Genomic DNA, 17395 nt, shown 5'->3' with positions numbered 1-17395 from the left:
TGATTTGATATACAGTACATTCTCAACCGATCCTTACTGTACTGGATACAGGGTTTGATCATGGTTCGGTACTGGGTATGAGGTTTGATCACGCTATCGGTGTTGGGAATGAGATTTGACCGCTCTATTGATGTTGAAAACCAGCCCTGTACGTATCGGTGCTGGGAACAAGGTCCGATATTGGCCCTGTATTGCTGCGACACCGATACCAAAATCCAACATCGATGTTGCTCCTCCAATGCTACATGCTAATCGGCGTAGAAATGTTCTGAGGGCCCAGCCGTAGTTCATCCAAACTTGTTTTATACTAAAACTGAGGCAGTTTACTTGAAGTGTACTTTTTATATACTATATTTTATATACTTCAGATAAGTATAGTGAAGTATATTTAATACAGTATATATATATACTTAATGCAGTATACTGAAAAGTATAAAGAATAGTCTAAAACTAAGTACATTAATACTTACACTTTTACTTTAATACTAAAGCTTATACTTCTACGTTAGTATAAATTTTTACTTTTACTTATTTCTACTGCAAAGTACTAATATTTATCTTGATCCAAGTCCAGAATAAGGTCAAGTCATTGACTTGTGCTTACATTTAATTTAGCAGAATAAAAATATTTTTCACTACATTCATTTGCTTTGAGTTATTACCCCTGCTATAAACTTACATGTTCAAGTGCTGGAGTTTAAAAGTTTAAAGTAAATAGTTTGTGTGCTCAATTGCATTATCTTTATCTTTATGTAGTTATTCATTTTTTGTTACAAAGATGTGCACTTTTCTTTTACCTTTTTTTTTTGACAAGAAAGGACTTCAGTTCTCAGTTGGAGCCACTGTTTTATTTACATTTTTACAAGCAAATGCAAACTTTTTACTTTACCATTTTTGACAGAGAAGGACTTGATCTTGGAGAGTTCTACTTGTACTTGTTGTATACTTGAAAGTATACTTTTATTAACTTAAAATTACCTTATAAAGTATACTTAAAGTATATTTTTATAAACTTAAAATGTTCCAATTAAGTCCGAAGAAGTATTCAATTAGTATACTTTCTAGTACGCTACAAGTACATAGTCCATAGTATACTTGCAATACTTATACTCAATAATTCTTAAAAAAATGAACTTTGAGAATATAAATTTTTGCTAAGGGTGGACAGGGGGAGAACGTAACATATCACGTATATTGGGAAAAAACACAAAACAAACGTTTTGCTTTTGGCTACAACATAGAAGACCACATGAGAACTGTTTTCACTTTTATTTTGACCGTAGTTTTGTAGCAGCAGCTCAACAATAACACAATGTTTCACTTTCTTTCGTGGAGCAGAAAAAGAGAGACAGAGCAGCGGAGAAGAGAGATGGAAGTCCGTACTTTGGACAATCAAAGCCAGCGGTTAATGCAACAGCTGTTATACCTCCACTATACACGACGTTGAGTGACAAATGAACTTTATAATGATCTGCGCATCATTACTGAAGCTCTGGTGCTTCATGTACCAATGAAGCCGTTCCGTTTGTCGAGGTCCGTGTGCATAATAAGTCCATGTGAATGTCCACATGTTTATGTTTCCGTCCAGCCACTCTTTTCATTATATCCATATACAGTATTTTAAGGCTCTTATTAAATAAATAGACTGCGTCCGAATAGTCCCTATCTCCTACCTCTTTTCCTATTAACTTTTCCATAACCTCCTAGATGATGTCACGGGGTTAAGGAAAGGTGTTAGGAGAGAGTGGAGTTAGGAAAAGGCGATCACGTTTGTTTTGAAAATCAGACGCACTTCCACTAAGCGACGTAATAATCCAACAACCACGAGGGTTGATGTCTGCCATGGTGAAAAAAGTACAAATTTCCAAAAAATGGACTATTAAAAACGCACTTATAACACTTTCCGCTGATATGATCTCAAAAATTACAAGGTTTGAATGGGAATCAAATTAAATAGGCAGGATACGAGAAACAAAAGTGACTAAAATAACGTCACATTGAGAATGGTCGCTCACACTCACCTTCCACTCAGAAATATCAATGTTGAATAAAACATATATACTGTGGCTAAAAATGTCTCTGATCCATTTTTACATCAGTTATAATCTGATAATATGGTTTACATATAATAAAACAAGGGTCTTAGATTATGTAAGTTGTTCAAGGCATCATATTGCATTGGTAACTTACATGATCTCATCCCTTGTCGGTCATCGTAAGTTTCGGTAAGCGCTCGGGTGTGCGTGTGTCTTTAAATGTTGTCGCCGCAAGAAATAGGTCAGCATTATCTTGTCTCCTTTGGTAAAGGATGCATCACGGTTTCGTAGGTTAAAGGAGGTTATAAAGGAAACACTAACCCTCCTTTCCTTAGCTTAAAGAAAATGTGAATGCTCCTTATCATGGCCGCCACTTAAACACTTCCGAGGGCTAAGGAACAATGGATAGGACAGGAGATAGGAGGGACTATTCGGATGCAACCATATGCTCCAATCCGGGCGGCCGTCTTGGATAATGTTGTCACCAACGCACCATGGGCAAATCGCACATGCGCAGAATGACCGGAATTAACCTAATTTGGAATTAAAATTGTTATAAACCAGCCATCTAATTCGGATTTAAGTTATATAAAATTTCTTTGTCAGAGGTCTGAAGGTATAGTGTAAATTTCTCGTGCCAACTTGAACTTTTTTTTTGGACCAATGCATTGAAAAAATAACCAACTTAGCCCTTATTTATTAATTAGACTATAGCTTTTACCTTCAGACAAAAGTTTAACTCCATAATATCTTTAGAGATTTAAATCAAATCAATACTAAAATTAAAATAAAATGACCTCCAGCCACCATCTCCTATTAGGAAATAATTTATAATCATTGTCATGTACAATTAAACTGTAATTTGCTCTTCAGCAGGAAAACTAACAGTAACACTATTTTTAATTTGACATAAACGCAGAAGATTATTGATATTTAGCAATAAGGATGTAAGGATCGCAGATAAATGAAGGCTTATGACGATTTTTCAAGTAAGATACGTGTTTTAAAGATACCGTGGGGTTGAAGGTGCTGAATTATACTGATGACTAAAATAAAATGAACATTATAGAATTTTCTTCCATAATTTGATTTGTTGACAATGTCCCATAATATGCACAGAACAACATGACTTGAACGGACTGTTTGTTTCAGTATTTCTGCAGATATGATGGTATAACGTGTGTCCTTCCTTAGATTCGAACACTTCGCTCCAAGTTTGACAGGAAAAAAAAAAAACACCACTTGATGGTTTGAGTTTCGCAGCCTTTTGTTTTTGATTGATTTGACGTGCGCATAAAGCTGACTCTCTGCGATCCACCGGCCTTTTTGTGCCACTTGACTTTCTCTCTCACTCGCAGCTGCATTTGTCTTGCAAATCCGACCCCGCTGCGTGGCGTTCAGACGGCCTAAAGAGAGCCGCCGGACGTCAGTGAAGTTCAAGCCGGCGAACAAGCGCAGAGGCTGTTCGTGCGGTGCTGAAAAATGATGCATGCTTCCACTACTCTGAAACCTGGCAACTGTCAGAGCAGCTCGTGGGTGGGGGTGGTGGTGGGGGGCTCAGACCTGAAACACTGTGTGAAGTCCGAGCAGGGACGAACAAAGGAGGGATGAGAGTCCTTTACGCACGACGGGGATCAGCAGCGCTGAGTGTGGGAGATGGATAGAGGCGCACACGTCCAAACGGCCGTGACTGAAATTAGCATTTCAGTAATTTATCACTTTTTTTTTTTTTTTTTGTGGAGTTTTTTCAGCTTTTTTTTTTCTTTCTTGTGTTAAAAATCCATCATCTGTCATGAGGTGGAAATAAGGCAGAACTTATTTATCCTCATGCCTGAGGTTCGCTGCAGAAACGAGCCTGGCCTTCATTTCCATATCCTTTCAATAAAAAAAAACGCTTCCTGGTGAATAGACTGTAATATTTCATGACGGGGCACGCAAAAGCTGTGCACAATGCCTCTCATATCCACTCTGCATTCAGCAGAAACAAAGATCATAGCAAGACGTCTTTGTGGCTAATTCAGTGAAAGGCGCCTCTCCCGCCCTCCGGCTCGGAGGTCAGCCCGCCGTGTTCCGTCCACCAGGGGGGTTTTCAGCGGCCAGAGGCGGACAGCTGCTCCATCAGAACACGCACACACAAATCACTATATGTCACAACAGACAATATACAGAGGTTTTTCAAATATTTGTATTTATTTGTTTTAATCATATGAGGGGCAGACAAATCCCACTGTTTGTTTTCGCCGACATATAACCGGATCTGAAGAATCCCACTGGATATAGAAATATCACTGAATTCCAAAGATAACATGACATTTGGCTTTCTATAATCAAGGAACGCACGCACCAAACATTTCCCACCACATTAGTAACACAACTTTAAAATATTCAAAGGAAGAAATACATATCTAGAAATACTAAAATATCACATGAACGTTGGGGGGAAAAAATGCACAAATACAAAGTTACTTTTGCATTGGGAGGCTTTGGGCGAGTCGATGCATTAACAAGGAACATGTTGTTAAGACCTTGACGCGCCAAGTGCGTGTAATTACAGAGGTTGATATGATGTAAAATTTGTCACAAATGCTTTGACAACGTGGCATCTTGCAAATCTTCAGTTTCAAACGCCCTGTATGTATGGTTTCAATGCTTTCTCCGAGCACAGCCGTGCAGTGCGCACAGCGCGTCCTCAGACGGGAGCGCACCAGACGCATGCGTTGCGCAGAGGAAAACAAATCAAGGACACAAGCTCATTACACTTTAAACTGTTGTTCTATCACTTCGTCGCTGTATTTATGTATTTTAAAGCAAAAAAACAAGGTTTCCCTGAAGCTACATACAGATATAAGCTAAATAATTAAGAATATTGTTTTTTATTTGTATTTTCTTTATTTATTTTTTGTAAATGCACAATTTTATTATTATTGTACAAAAAATAAAATAAAAAAAAAACACTAAAAAGTTTTAATTTAGTTCATACCGTTTAAATTAGTGTGAAATAAACCGTGATCACCATGCAAATACGTCTAATAAATCTAATTACTGAATGTGGACACGTGCCTTTGTCTGCTTTGCGTTACAACTTCAGCTAAAATGAGCTCTCCGATGTCAAATACAATCCTTTTTTTGTTACTGAAATGTGCATTAGGGGCCTGCATTGAATGAGTAAGATTATATTTTGTTATCTTTACGCTGATTCGTCTCAATTGTCCTCCGTGGTTTCCCCAATGGGACAATCTGTTCGTGCGCCCTGGAGCCACTTGTTGCAGGCGCATAAAGTTGGAGCTTTTGAGAAGTTAAATATCCCGCATATAACACAAGTTAGTATCTCAAGGGTTTTAAGGGGACAAAAGACCAGCGCCTTAGCACCATATGCTTAATGGCTACAGCCGTCCAGCCTTTATTAAAGGCAAAAAGTGGTCCTTTAAAAGTTGGAAAGGCTCCTTTATTTGAGTTAGATGGAGCACTTGCGCACAAAACCAGAAGCGCGCGTTGCCATTGACTCGCCCCTTTCCTTTTCTTTCAGGAGCCTGAAGCGGCCACCGTCATCGCCTACCATAAGCTTTTCATCACCAGGCTTTGTTCTCTGTGAAAGTAATGCTGCGAATCAAAGAGATAACAATATTTCCATCAGCTTGGAGACCCTGGACAAGAGCCCTCGAGCTTTGGCAAAAATCAGGGCCGGTTATTCATCCTGTCACTGCGCACCTGTGGTCCCGCATTCAAAGTATACAAACCTGTCCCTATTAACATTAATTATTCACAAACAACACAAAGGCTGAAATAGAGCAGGTTGAAGTCTGTTTATGCCTCTTAAATGTTTTATTCCTCTGAAGATGTGCCCAAACCCCCTTTTTTCCTCTCGTTCGCCACCGAGTGCCCGTTTCTCTTTCAATCTTGAGTAGCTCTACAGTTGAGATTTTACAATCGCTGCATCTGCTACAGCTTGCAGATGAAAATATGACACAAAACGTGCTGAATGGATGATGTGTTGCCTCCCTGTAATGAAGGATCAGTGGCTGAGACAAAGGTGCAGACCTGCTGGAGTGCACGGCGGCGCTGAGGACACTCGGGGTGGTTCCTTCTGGAGAAAGCAACAGGTGATGGAAGGAAATCAGCCTTTGGGAGAAAGAACCCACACCAAATCCTCCTCCTGTCTCTTTGTGGAAAAATAGGAGACATAAATTTAATTGTCTTATCACGGCGCGCCTGGTAATTGGCTGCGGCTGAAGGAAAACAAACGCAGGGACGTGTTTGGCCTGCCCCGCGATGCGCTTTCAGCCCTGTGTCACATCTTTGAAAATGTCCTTTTTTAATGGCAAAAACGTCATGCTTTACAGTGACCACATTGTATCCCGAACAAAGGCGGATGGAACACTAAAGACGTGCAAAACAGTGCCAAAGCTGCCTGAAGACACTGCGTGGGCCTCTCTCTCTCTTCCTTTGCTTGCTTTTAGGCAGCTGCTGTGCAGGGACTGCGTCGCTTGGACGTGAAAAGAGACAAAGTTTGATCTACCAGGTGCATCTCCAAAGAGCGCAGCAGAGACGGAGCATCAGCGGGGAAAGAGGAGCCCGCACCGACCGGTGTAACTCACGCCCTTGACAGGTCTGGAAAAGCCAGCGTGCGTCATGGGAGACGGATCCAGACTGCTGGCATCTCAGCCTGTGCCAACCCAGCGTGGGCACCAGCAAACGCACGTTGAAGGCTGGTGTGTTTCACTGCTGCATCACAGGATCCGGACAGAGTCATGACTGTGAGTTGCTGCTTTTCTTTGAGAGGATTTGACGGATTTAAAGGCGGTGCGACCACTTGATTTCTGCTCAAATGTGTCAGTGAGGGCAGTCAGACTGAAGCATTACGTCCTCCCTGCTGGTATTGAGTCCAACACACACACACTGTGCACACACGGATTTACTTTCAGCCAAAGATGAAGACACACGTTCACAGCCTGTGGTGCGTAAAATGACTTTTCTCAGAAAGAGAAAGTCTGACTGATCTAATCAAATTATCCAGGTTATCATCATTTGACAGATGCTCACCAAATATTTGTCGTTTCATTTTCTTATTTCTAATGTGTGCGGCCGCCTACTTTGCACTCTGCACAATAGTGTTATAAAAGTAAAATAATGTGAAATAACATACTTTGAATTAAAAGTATAGTATATTTTTTGAATGGAAACGTTGACAAATTTAAAGAGAAATCTGTAATTTTTTTTTATCTTCAGTTTAATACAGAATTTTTAAGCAATACAATAGCTGATTTTACTAATAGATTAATGTCCTTAAACACGTACATGCGTGGAATAACATGCATTTAACGGATATTTTACAGTAGTAGCCTTTAATTTATTAGAATAAAATATAGAATACAATATAATAAAATAGAATACGATATAGAATAGAATAGAATATTCCTTTATTGATCCCCAGAGGGGAAATTCGCTTTTGCAGCAACATAATAATACAAGAGCAGAAAGTAGAAACAAAAATAAATATTAATTCATATCAAAGATGTAGAGCTGTAGGTCAAACATAGGCTACATTAGGAAAAAAAACTGACAAAACAGAGGAAAAAAAACCCAACAAAGTACAAATGCCAAGGAACTGAATGATTAAATTATTATGTTACAAATAAAACCAACACTGTAAAATCATATTTATGTTATTTGACTAACATTTCATGCAATATTTACTCAAAGGTGAAGAAAACTTGGTTCTGAAGCCTTTAAGGACAAACAAATATTGAAAGCACGTGTTTTTTTCCAGGCTGTAGAGCTAATTCCCACGATGCATGCCTTGCTCACTGAGTCCTGTGCAGCGTGTCGGTGGCCCATGCATGCACTCTGCGGCCTTTGAGGACGAATGGAAATAAAACTCTGTCACTGTCGCTCTTTTAAGCCGTGCCAAGTCTCCGAGCTGGAGTGACAAGATAGCCGAGGATATTTCAGCCTGTCGCTTCCGCTTGGCTGCGACCACACCAAAGGAGTGTCCGCATTAAGGCGTGGAGGTGCGGGGAAACCACAAAGCTGCTCCGCACTCACAGAGGAACCGGGGATCCTGCCAAAGACACGGAGCTGTTTTGACTTTCTAATGGCTGTAATGGGATTACATGCCCCTGTCGCGCTGGTAAAGAGAAGCGGACAACAGTAGAGAGGAATAGAGGAGGGGTACAATAAGTGGGGTGCCAAATAAGCTGATGATCGTATAAAAGCTTTAAAGACCTGGTTTAGGTGTGTCAAACCCAAGGGCGGCGGGCCAAATTAGGCCCGTCATGCAGGCTTCTACTCTCCCTGCAGGATTTTGCACGAAGTAAAATGTACAGCTGATATATTTATCATTAAGGAAAATGTTTATGACTGATTATTTTGACTAGTGGGAAGTGCATGTCACAATGCATTCATTTTTTAATTCTATTTACTGTCTTATTCCTGCACTGTCTTTCTTTGTATATACAGTTTACATCAGGCAAAAAGCAGGGCACACCCTGGACAGGACGTCAGTCTGTCACTGTAAATAAACATACAGACAGCAATTCACTGTAACCTCAGGGACTCCAATAAACCAAACATGCAAAGATAATTCAGTCGTTAGCAGAAACAAATATGAGAGGAGAAAAACAAAATAAATAAAGAACAGAAGCCATGTGGCATCGTTTAATTAAGCATATACACAAGTGAGCCCATGTGAGGAAAAATCATATTTAACATAATGCACAACCTGAAATTGCAACAAAATGCTTCGAGTAATATCTGTAATATAACTGTGTGAGATGTGGTCATTGAACATGGTCGTGCTGAGCTGACCCACTTCCGGTTCCTGCAGGGGGTTCTGGAGCAGCAATGTGTGCTACAGTTGTGCAGCAGCAGCACGGGGATGCATTCAGACACATGTTGGACGGATGCCTCCACCCCGGGAAAATGTCTCTCTGCAGCACCTGGCATCATTCAACAGCCCTCCCACCGCACTGCTGCACGCCTGTGTGCGCATTAGATACCTTCAGCTGTCCTGGCTGCCCACCGACCTCTCATTAACATCTCATTTGCATATTTATGGTACAATTTTGGGTCGTGGTTAACCGTGTTAACTCTTTCCTTTTGGATCCATGGGGGTTGATTTTAGTTTATTCTAATTGCCTCAGAGCGCATCCAATGAGTTCATGAAGCTGTCATTTTCATAAATACATATTTTATTATTAAAGGACAACAAAGACGGCGCTTTAAAACGTAGAGTTTTTATTTTATTATAAATATAAATCACTTGACACAGTGTAAAAGCCTCTCCTTGTATTGTATTTAAATTAAACATATATTATCATCATCATCAGTGTAAAAAAAAAATAAATAAATGATTGCAACTTGTTTGAATTACAAAAATAAAATTATCAACATGATAAAACCACAGACAACAGTGACTCCATATAAACCTGAGGGATGAGCTCACACACAGTGCTCAGAACATCCCGAAGTGTTAAACATCCACGACCCGCTGCGTGCGTGTCAGAGTCCATCACGGTGCGTGTTTCTAGGCCACCATGAGCCCGAGCGGAGGCTCGTTTTCAATGTCATTCAGCCCGCTTTTACTGTGCAGTTTTCGGGGGTCCTCCGGGGTCCAGACCTTTGCTGTGCGGATGGTGTTTTGCTCACGGAGCTGTTTCTCATCAGACCAGGACAGAGAGTGACCGGCCAGGGGGGGCAGACCATAGTCAGGGTCACTGGGGGACGGAGATCCTGCAAGCAGAGAATAAGACATTATTATTATTATTATTATTATTATTATTATTATTATTATTATTATTATTATTATTATTATACAAGATGTGTGTTGTGCAGAATGCAGTGTGCAATGAAAATGGTGCATATGTTATTATTATGTATATGAATGTTATTAATTACTATTATTTTTCTAATAAATATCGTTATTATTGTTCAGGTCGTGCTGATGTACTTACTCGTCCCCCGGTGGCAGATGATGACCTTCTTGGGCTGCGCGTGCGTCTCGCTGCCAGAGTTCCTGATGGGTAGGTCGGACTGGACGAGCTCAGCTAGGAAGTTGATGTAACCGATGGCGAGCCGCAGCGTGTCCACCTTGGAGAGCCGCTTCTCGTAGGGAAGGGTCGGGATGTGCGAGCGCAACCCCTCGAAAGCGTCATTGATGGACTGCATCCTCCGGCGCTCCCTCACGTTGGCCGCCTGACGCAGCTGCTGCATCTCCGGCTCAGAGCGCATCCTCCGCCTGCGCTTCAGCCCCCGCTGAGGGGACATGTCGGTGCCGTCCGCGCAGCCGTACGACAAGAACGACGAGGACGAGGAGAAGGACAAGTTTCCGGTGTCATAGTCTGCGTCTTTGCTGTAAAAGTCCTGGAAGTGCCGGCTGAGGAAGTCCGCGTCATCGTCCAAGAAGTCCTCCGCGTCCAAGTGTCCGTCCCCGGAGGAGTGGTCGGTGAAAAAGCCGTCCTCGTCAAAGTACGGAGGGGAGGAGAGAGAGTCCAGTGCGGAGAACGGATCCAACACGGTTTCCATGTTCATCACGTGGCTTTGAGGTTCAACACTTGGTTTAGCTGAGAGGCCACGCGAGGTGCATATATAGCGACATCCATAGTCGCGTGCCGTTTGCCAGGAGGGCCAACCAATCAGAGCTCTGTCCGCCAGGCGCGCCTTATTGTGGTGGAGCACGAAGTCCCGCCCACAAGCGGAGCTGACATCTCAACTGTGCTCTGACACCCGGAGCGCCCTGCAGCGTAAAAACCGTGCGTAAAAAGTGGAAATTAAGGGTTTGAGTGTCTTGAAATATTATCCATCAATTAAAACTTGAAAGAAAGTGTCCACCAGACATTAAACTCACCCTGCTGTGATTCACATGTGTATGAGGAAAAAGAGGCTCAATAAGTGAGATTTGAAAAAGTATGCATTAACACTGGAAAATCTAAATAAGACGGTGCTCGACACTTAATTTGGCTGGCCCTGCTGTAGTACAGAAAGGTAAAGCCTTCATGTTATGTTTATGGTTTTTTATTTATTTATTTATTTTAAATATAATGAAAACAAATTACCAATAAAAAAATAAAAAATAAAACAAAAAAGTGTCCAACAACATCATCCGGCTCATTACGCATTATGTTAACTGGTATTAAGGTGAGACGTCTGGTAATCCAAGCACCGAGACAATAATTGATATTTTACAGTTTTAAGATTATCAGCTTCTATATTTAGTTATATGAACTTGACTTGAACTTGTGGGGGAAAAACCCTAAAAACATATATTTTTAAAATAATTTATGACATATCACATTACTGCGCATGGACATTAAACCTATAAAATGTGATGCCCATTGCATTTTAAATTACATTTTATATCTGGAAAACAACTTTATTTGATGAAAAACACAATCAATACCAAAAATCAACATAAACTCTAACCTTCATCTGCAACTTAAATAACAGCCGCACAATACATTTAGCTTAAGCCTATCAAATTCCACACCTTTCAATTCATAATAAATGCAACTTTAGATGAAATAAAACAGCAAAAATCACTGATCTGACATATTGATAAATGTGCAGCATTAACCCTGCAATAAATGTAATAATTTAATGAGTGAACAATTCGTTTGGAAAGAGTACAATGTTATTAATCACTACATATCAATAAAATGTCCTATAATTACATATTTAGGCTATATGCACAAGTCAATGTGTTTATTTATTCATTTTCATTTTCTGAGCAAAAAAAAAAACATGTTTATTTTACAGCCATTAGGTTTTTTTTTTTGTTTTTTTTTTTTTATTATATTTATAGCTACATTTATTGAAGTGTATTATTTGGCGCTTATAGGAAAAGTAATAGTGGCTGATCTCTGTATATCATGTCGGCCGGTCATCCATAATAGGCAGTGATAAGCAGCAGTAGAGTGCACATAAATACGTGCACCAGTTGAAAGATTACTCCAGCACTTGTGCCAGCAGTGCACTTTAAACTGGGAGAAGTGATCGGTAAACAAAAGCCCAGCGGAGGGCCGCGGGGCGCGCGACTCAATGACACTTCATACGACAAATTAACGCACCCGGTAAAACCGACAGGAGACTGGCCACCGGCATTTAAGCACGCATCTATTCAGCCATTCAGCAGAAGTGCTCACTTTGTTCTGCAGGGGGACATCAGGCTGCGTGCGTGTACGTGCGTGTTCCAGCGGAGCGGCCGTGGGAAGACGGCCACTTGCGTCCCAACGCTACACGTCTCGGTATAAACGAGGCTTGTGTGCGCGACAATGAAGCTGTAGCTGACAGACAGTCTGTGCGCGGTGGACATGCTCAAAGCGCTGCAGCGCGCAGCAGGTGCGGGTCCGACCCCGCAGGGAGCCTCTACCTGCAGGTCACCAAGCCGCGGATCACCGAGCAAACAAGATGTTTAATGTGTTGCTTTCTGCTGCACAGAGGGCACTTGTTCTCAATCAATCAATCCTTGATTGTTCCGCACTTTTACACACGCACACACACACACACGCACACACACACACGCACACACACACGCGCGCGCACAAGTGTTTTAGAGCAAACACAAAGGGTTTAAAGAAACACACGGACAGAATCAAAGCAGCAACGTGAGGGGGGTTGTTTGGAAACAGATAAATAGTATAAAAATATATAAACACAATAGCACAAACAACCATCTCACTTCCCCAATTTTCTCCTTTTACGCACGGATTTTTGCGCAGTCATTAGTCAACACTTTTTTAAAAAATTGAATTGAATTTAACTGAATTGAATTTTTTTTTTTTTTTTTAACCAGATCCAACGCATACAATCAGATTTTCTTATAGATATTTACGGAACCTCAGGTGACAACAGATAACAGGGCTGTATAAGATTTATTTAAGACTTTGATGTGAAATTGCGTAAATTCAAGAGCACGTAAAATATTTTAAGTATACAATGTACAAAAACCCATTAAAACAAGCTTCTTTTTCCTCATCCCATACGCACGTACTTTCGAACAGTCCTTAAAAAAACATGGTAACTTCCATATAGGTTGACTTTATGTAGCTGCACGTTGAGCTTTAATAATGTAATATACCACAAATAATTAACAAAAAACAAAACAAAATAGCAGATAAAATGTAGATGAATCACTCTTCTCACGCTTGTCATTTTTCACTTTTACGCAGCCCTTTTGCGCAGTCATTCACCAAAAAAAATAAAAAATACAAATAAAACTGAACAAATATTGGATCCTATATCACTTACAAATGAATAGATTAATTAGACTTCAAATGATGCAAAGGAACCGTTAGAGCAGATATAAAACACATTTACGACTCTTCTCATGTCTCAGACTTTTACGCACCACCTATTGCGCAGTCCTTCTCCAAAACATGTGCGCAAACAGCTTTTGCATGTAAAAAGTGGCCCCCCTGCCTCATCAGTTACCCTTATTTCGCTGCTAAACCAGATGATGCTTCCAACCGGGCGGCTTTTTAACGCGCCGTGACCGCGCTGCACGCCGCCTCATTGTGAGCGAGCCGGGCTGCGCGAGTGCAGCAAGTGTTGAGGTTCCCATGCTCGGGCTCGGTCTGCAGCAGGACCCGGTGCATGCACTGGGGTCGCAGGTGCGTGTGCACAAACACAGAGTCTTTGACACGCACACGCACGCGCACTACACGACGTACTGGTGGGGTAATAGAAAAGTGACTGAATATATAAATCAAGACAACTTTGATCACATGGAAACATGTAAGATTCATGTCACAGAGTAATAATAATCATTCTGATCATTAATCAAAAGAAGAGAGGACAAAGAGTTTAGTTATAATTATGTTAGCTACCACAAACTGTACAGATTAGGTTGATAAAATAAGTTAAGATAAAATGACAATTGTTACGATATGGAGAAAAAGATTCGCAAATTTGTAATTAGATATATCAAAATAAGTTGAATAATCTTTGCATTAACAACAACAACTATATATATATATATATATATATATATATATATATATATATATATATATATATATATATATATATATATACATATTAGTCATGTTAAGATGTGCTGTAGTGAAAGTTTAAGCTACTACTCATCCACTGTTTTTAAAGAAGTAAAAATAAGAAGAGATCACATTCAAAAAAGTGGTTACAAGTTATTAAAAGTTAAAAATAATTTTCTTCCGCTTTAATAATTTGTGTTGCTCCGTTGATGATAAATGAAAATAAAAAAAAAATAAAAAAAACATAGTGACACCAAAAACCTTTGAAACTCCGAATAAGGTCTCCTAAACGTCGGGCACAACAACCTGGCAACATATAGCATCAGTTGCTTTGCATGTTACTGCTATAGTTAAGTTTAAATTACGTTACAAGTAAAAATCAATGAATGTAAATATACTGATAAGTATTTGTACTCCACACACTGCGTGATTCAGTTGGAGTTAGAGGTTTTTTGGGGGTTTGTTGGTTTAGGGGGTTATTTTGGATGTAATGATATTTATAAGGATTTTTTGGTGTTTTGGAGAATTTAAAGGTGTTGATCAAGGCTATTTTTGGGAGGAGGGGGAGGGGGTGTAATTTAAGAGTTTCTTGTGGGTGTTTTGGAAGGTTTTCTTGGAGAGTTTGAAGTTCTGAAGTGTTGTAGAGGTTATGGCTTTTTTGGAGATCAGGGGTGTTTTATCAGTGGGTTTTTTTTAGGGGTGGGGGGGTGGGGGTGGGGGTGTTTTTGGAGGTCGGATGGTAATGGAAAAAAAGGAAATGCAGAAAGTGAACAAATGTGTGGGATTAGAGCTGCAGCTAATCCTCAGTGGCTCTGTGGTAATCCCTGTAATCACTGACCGTCCATCTGCTGAAACAAATGAAAAGGATTTACTGAACTCTCCTTTAACTACTTGATTAGATTCATCATCTGAGTCACAGAGATGCTCTACTGCAGGACATGGGACTCAGGAACAATAATTAATACTGTATTTACATGTTCAAGGGAAGTGGTGTTTCATTTTGCTGTTTTATCTCACTTCTGCCACTAGAGGGCAGTAACTTGGTCTCCTTCAAAACGTCTTAATGACGAGGAAATAAGAAAAGTTACATTTGATATGGTTTTTAAAAAGGCTTTAGTATTAGATTGTTGGGATTTTTGTTATATATATATATATATATATATATATATATATATATACATATTAGTCATATTACATATATATACATGATATGTATATATATATATATATATATATATATATATATATATATATATATATAGTGTATTTTTCTTGTCAGTTCATACATTTCTCTGTTATTTTTGTGTATTTTTTGTCGTCTTGTGCAAATTTGGTGTGTTTCTGCTCACATTTTAGAATTCTTATTTGAGATTTTTGTGTATGTTTGTTCTTCTTTTGTGCATTTTTGTGTAATTTTTCTGTCATTTAGTGTATTTTTGTTGTCATTTTATAAATTTCTCTGTTATTTTTGGGTTTTATAGTTGTGTACGTGTGTGTGTGTGTGTGTGTGTGTGTGTGTGTGTGTGTGTGTGTGTGTGTGTGTGTGTGTGTGTGTGTGTGTGTGTGTGTGTGTGTGTGTGTGTGTGTGTTTCTTTTAATCAATTTCTTTGTTTACTTTGGGTGCCACACAAAATTAGACTGTGGGCAGCATGAGGCCATGTCTGAGCTCGAGGTGATAAAATGAGCACTATACATGTATATATGTAATTACTAGACATTTCAGGCCTGGCATGCATCATATTTTACACAAATTGTATAGGCTATCTAAAAAAATATTAAAACATAAAAGAGATTATTTTAAGAGATGATAAAAACAGTATAATACAGTATATTGGCCTGGACACATTTAGATTAAAACAGAATTCCTCTGGATTTCTGTTGAAAACTCATCAAAATGAAAAATCCTATTTATCCTATATATATTGTATATATACTGTAGTTCACATGAGAAACAATATATCAAATGTGCAAATATGAACATTTCTTGAGAATCTCTCATTACGTCAAATGGACATGTAAACCCACGCAGAGCCCTGAGAGAGAAGTTAAAGTACTCTTTATTATATTCATGGACTTGTTCAATTAGACAGTCTATAAAATCAGTGGATAAATAGGCACAGAACTGAAAAGACATGTTCTCCAACTCAGATACAGATTCATAATCATCATAGTATTATTACTGTGTGTGCATGCGCCGTGAAACAGTACTGTACAAACGCAGAGAGAGAGAGAGAGAGAGAGAGAGAGAGAGAGAGAGAGAGAATGTACAACAGAAGAATGAGCCGAGGAGGCCGAACCCAAGAGGACACACAGGACTCCGGAAGCACTTTGGACACACACACACACACACACACACACACACACACACACACACACACACACACACACACACACACACACACACACACACACACACAGTATCGTTTAATGCAGCCAATATGGAAGTAATAATAATCCTTAATAAGAACAAAAAAATAAAAAAAAATGCAAATAATAATAATAAGTCATTCTTTACATCATTTCTTTTCCACTTTATGTGTCATTTAAAGTTGTTCCTTCATCAATTTATTTTTTTAAAATTTGATGCTAAAGTGACAAATTGTACTCTGTAAAACAAAAACAAAATGTAATGAACGCATTGTACATTACATATCAGTGTACAAATAAACTCAATAATAAATACATAAATAAGTAAAATAACAACTAATAAAATGCATGACATTGTCATAGAAATATTGAAATATAAATAACATAAAGAACGTATTTTTTTGGGACAATCTAATGATAAATGTGTTTTATATACGCAGTTTTTAAATCACCTTTCACGTTTACATGCTAGTTGCAGGGAAAGTGCGCCCTCTGGTGGTACATTACTGTTAGTGTGCGATTTGCTAAACCTCTGAACTGCTTATAAAGCTGCATAAGCACATCACTCACATTTTTAACATGTAGGTGTATAATATCTAAATGTTGTTCTCTGGTAGGAATTTATTCACAAACAAATGTCCAAGGTAGAAATTGTTGCTCAAAAGTCTATCATTGACTCCACCAACACCAATGGGTTTGTTGTCAAACGGTCATGTGACTTGAACTTTGGAAACGTTTACTTCCGGTGATTTCTTGTGTTTCTTTACCAAACAAGACAGTGGTTCTCTTCATATCATTTTTGTCATGCTTTCTGTATTGTGTATTCTGTGGTAGCCAAAATATCAATATATTGTTTGGTTAAAAACAAGAAATGTCACTTTGGTTGAGTTTTTGGGGGTTGCACTAGCATAGGGGATGAGAACAACTTTTGGATGAATTTCAGCTACGTTTAAAAAAAAGTTATGTGGTTAAGCAGCTTGAAGTCATCTATTGTTTCCATTTTGGGCC

General features: G+C 39.3%; 1 protein-coding gene across 1 annotated transcript; it reads right to left on the bottom strand.

The window, feature by feature from the left end:
* Positions 1-9558: 9558 nt before the first annotated feature.
* On the bottom strand, positions 9559-10556 carry ptf1a (pancreas associated transcription factor 1a). Its single transcript, XM_028473445.1, has 2 exons — positions 9986-10556; positions 9559-9764 (listed from the first exon to the last, which is right to left on the bottom strand). Exons 1-2 carry the CDS (start codon positions 10554-10556, stop codon positions 9559-9561), a joined length of 777 nt encoding a protein of 258 aa, XP_028329246.1.
* Positions 10557-17395: the final 6839 nt, after the last annotated feature.

The sequence above is a fragment of the Gouania willdenowi genome, chromosome 17, assembly GCF_900634775.1.
Source record: "Gouania willdenowi chromosome 17, fGouWil2.1, whole genome shotgun sequence".
NCBI classification, from domain to species: domain Eukaryota; kingdom Metazoa; phylum Chordata; class Actinopteri; order Blenniiformes; family Gobiesocidae; genus Gouania; species Gouania willdenowi.
The sequence above is the reverse complement of the archived record's forward strand: the minus strand, read 5'-3'. Positions and strand labels throughout refer to the sequence as shown.

What these genes read in the sequence shown, in the direction of transcription:
- ptf1a (XM_028473445.1), bottom strand. Translation starts at nt 10,556, where the DNA reads ATGGAAACCGTGTTGGATCCGTTCTCCGCACTGGACTCTCTCTCCTCC. An exon ending in CATCTGCCACCGGGGGACGA is followed by an intron (nt 9,765 to 9,985) that starts GTAAGTACATCA and finishes CTCTGCTTGCAG; the next exon opens with GATCTCCGTCCCCCAGTGAC.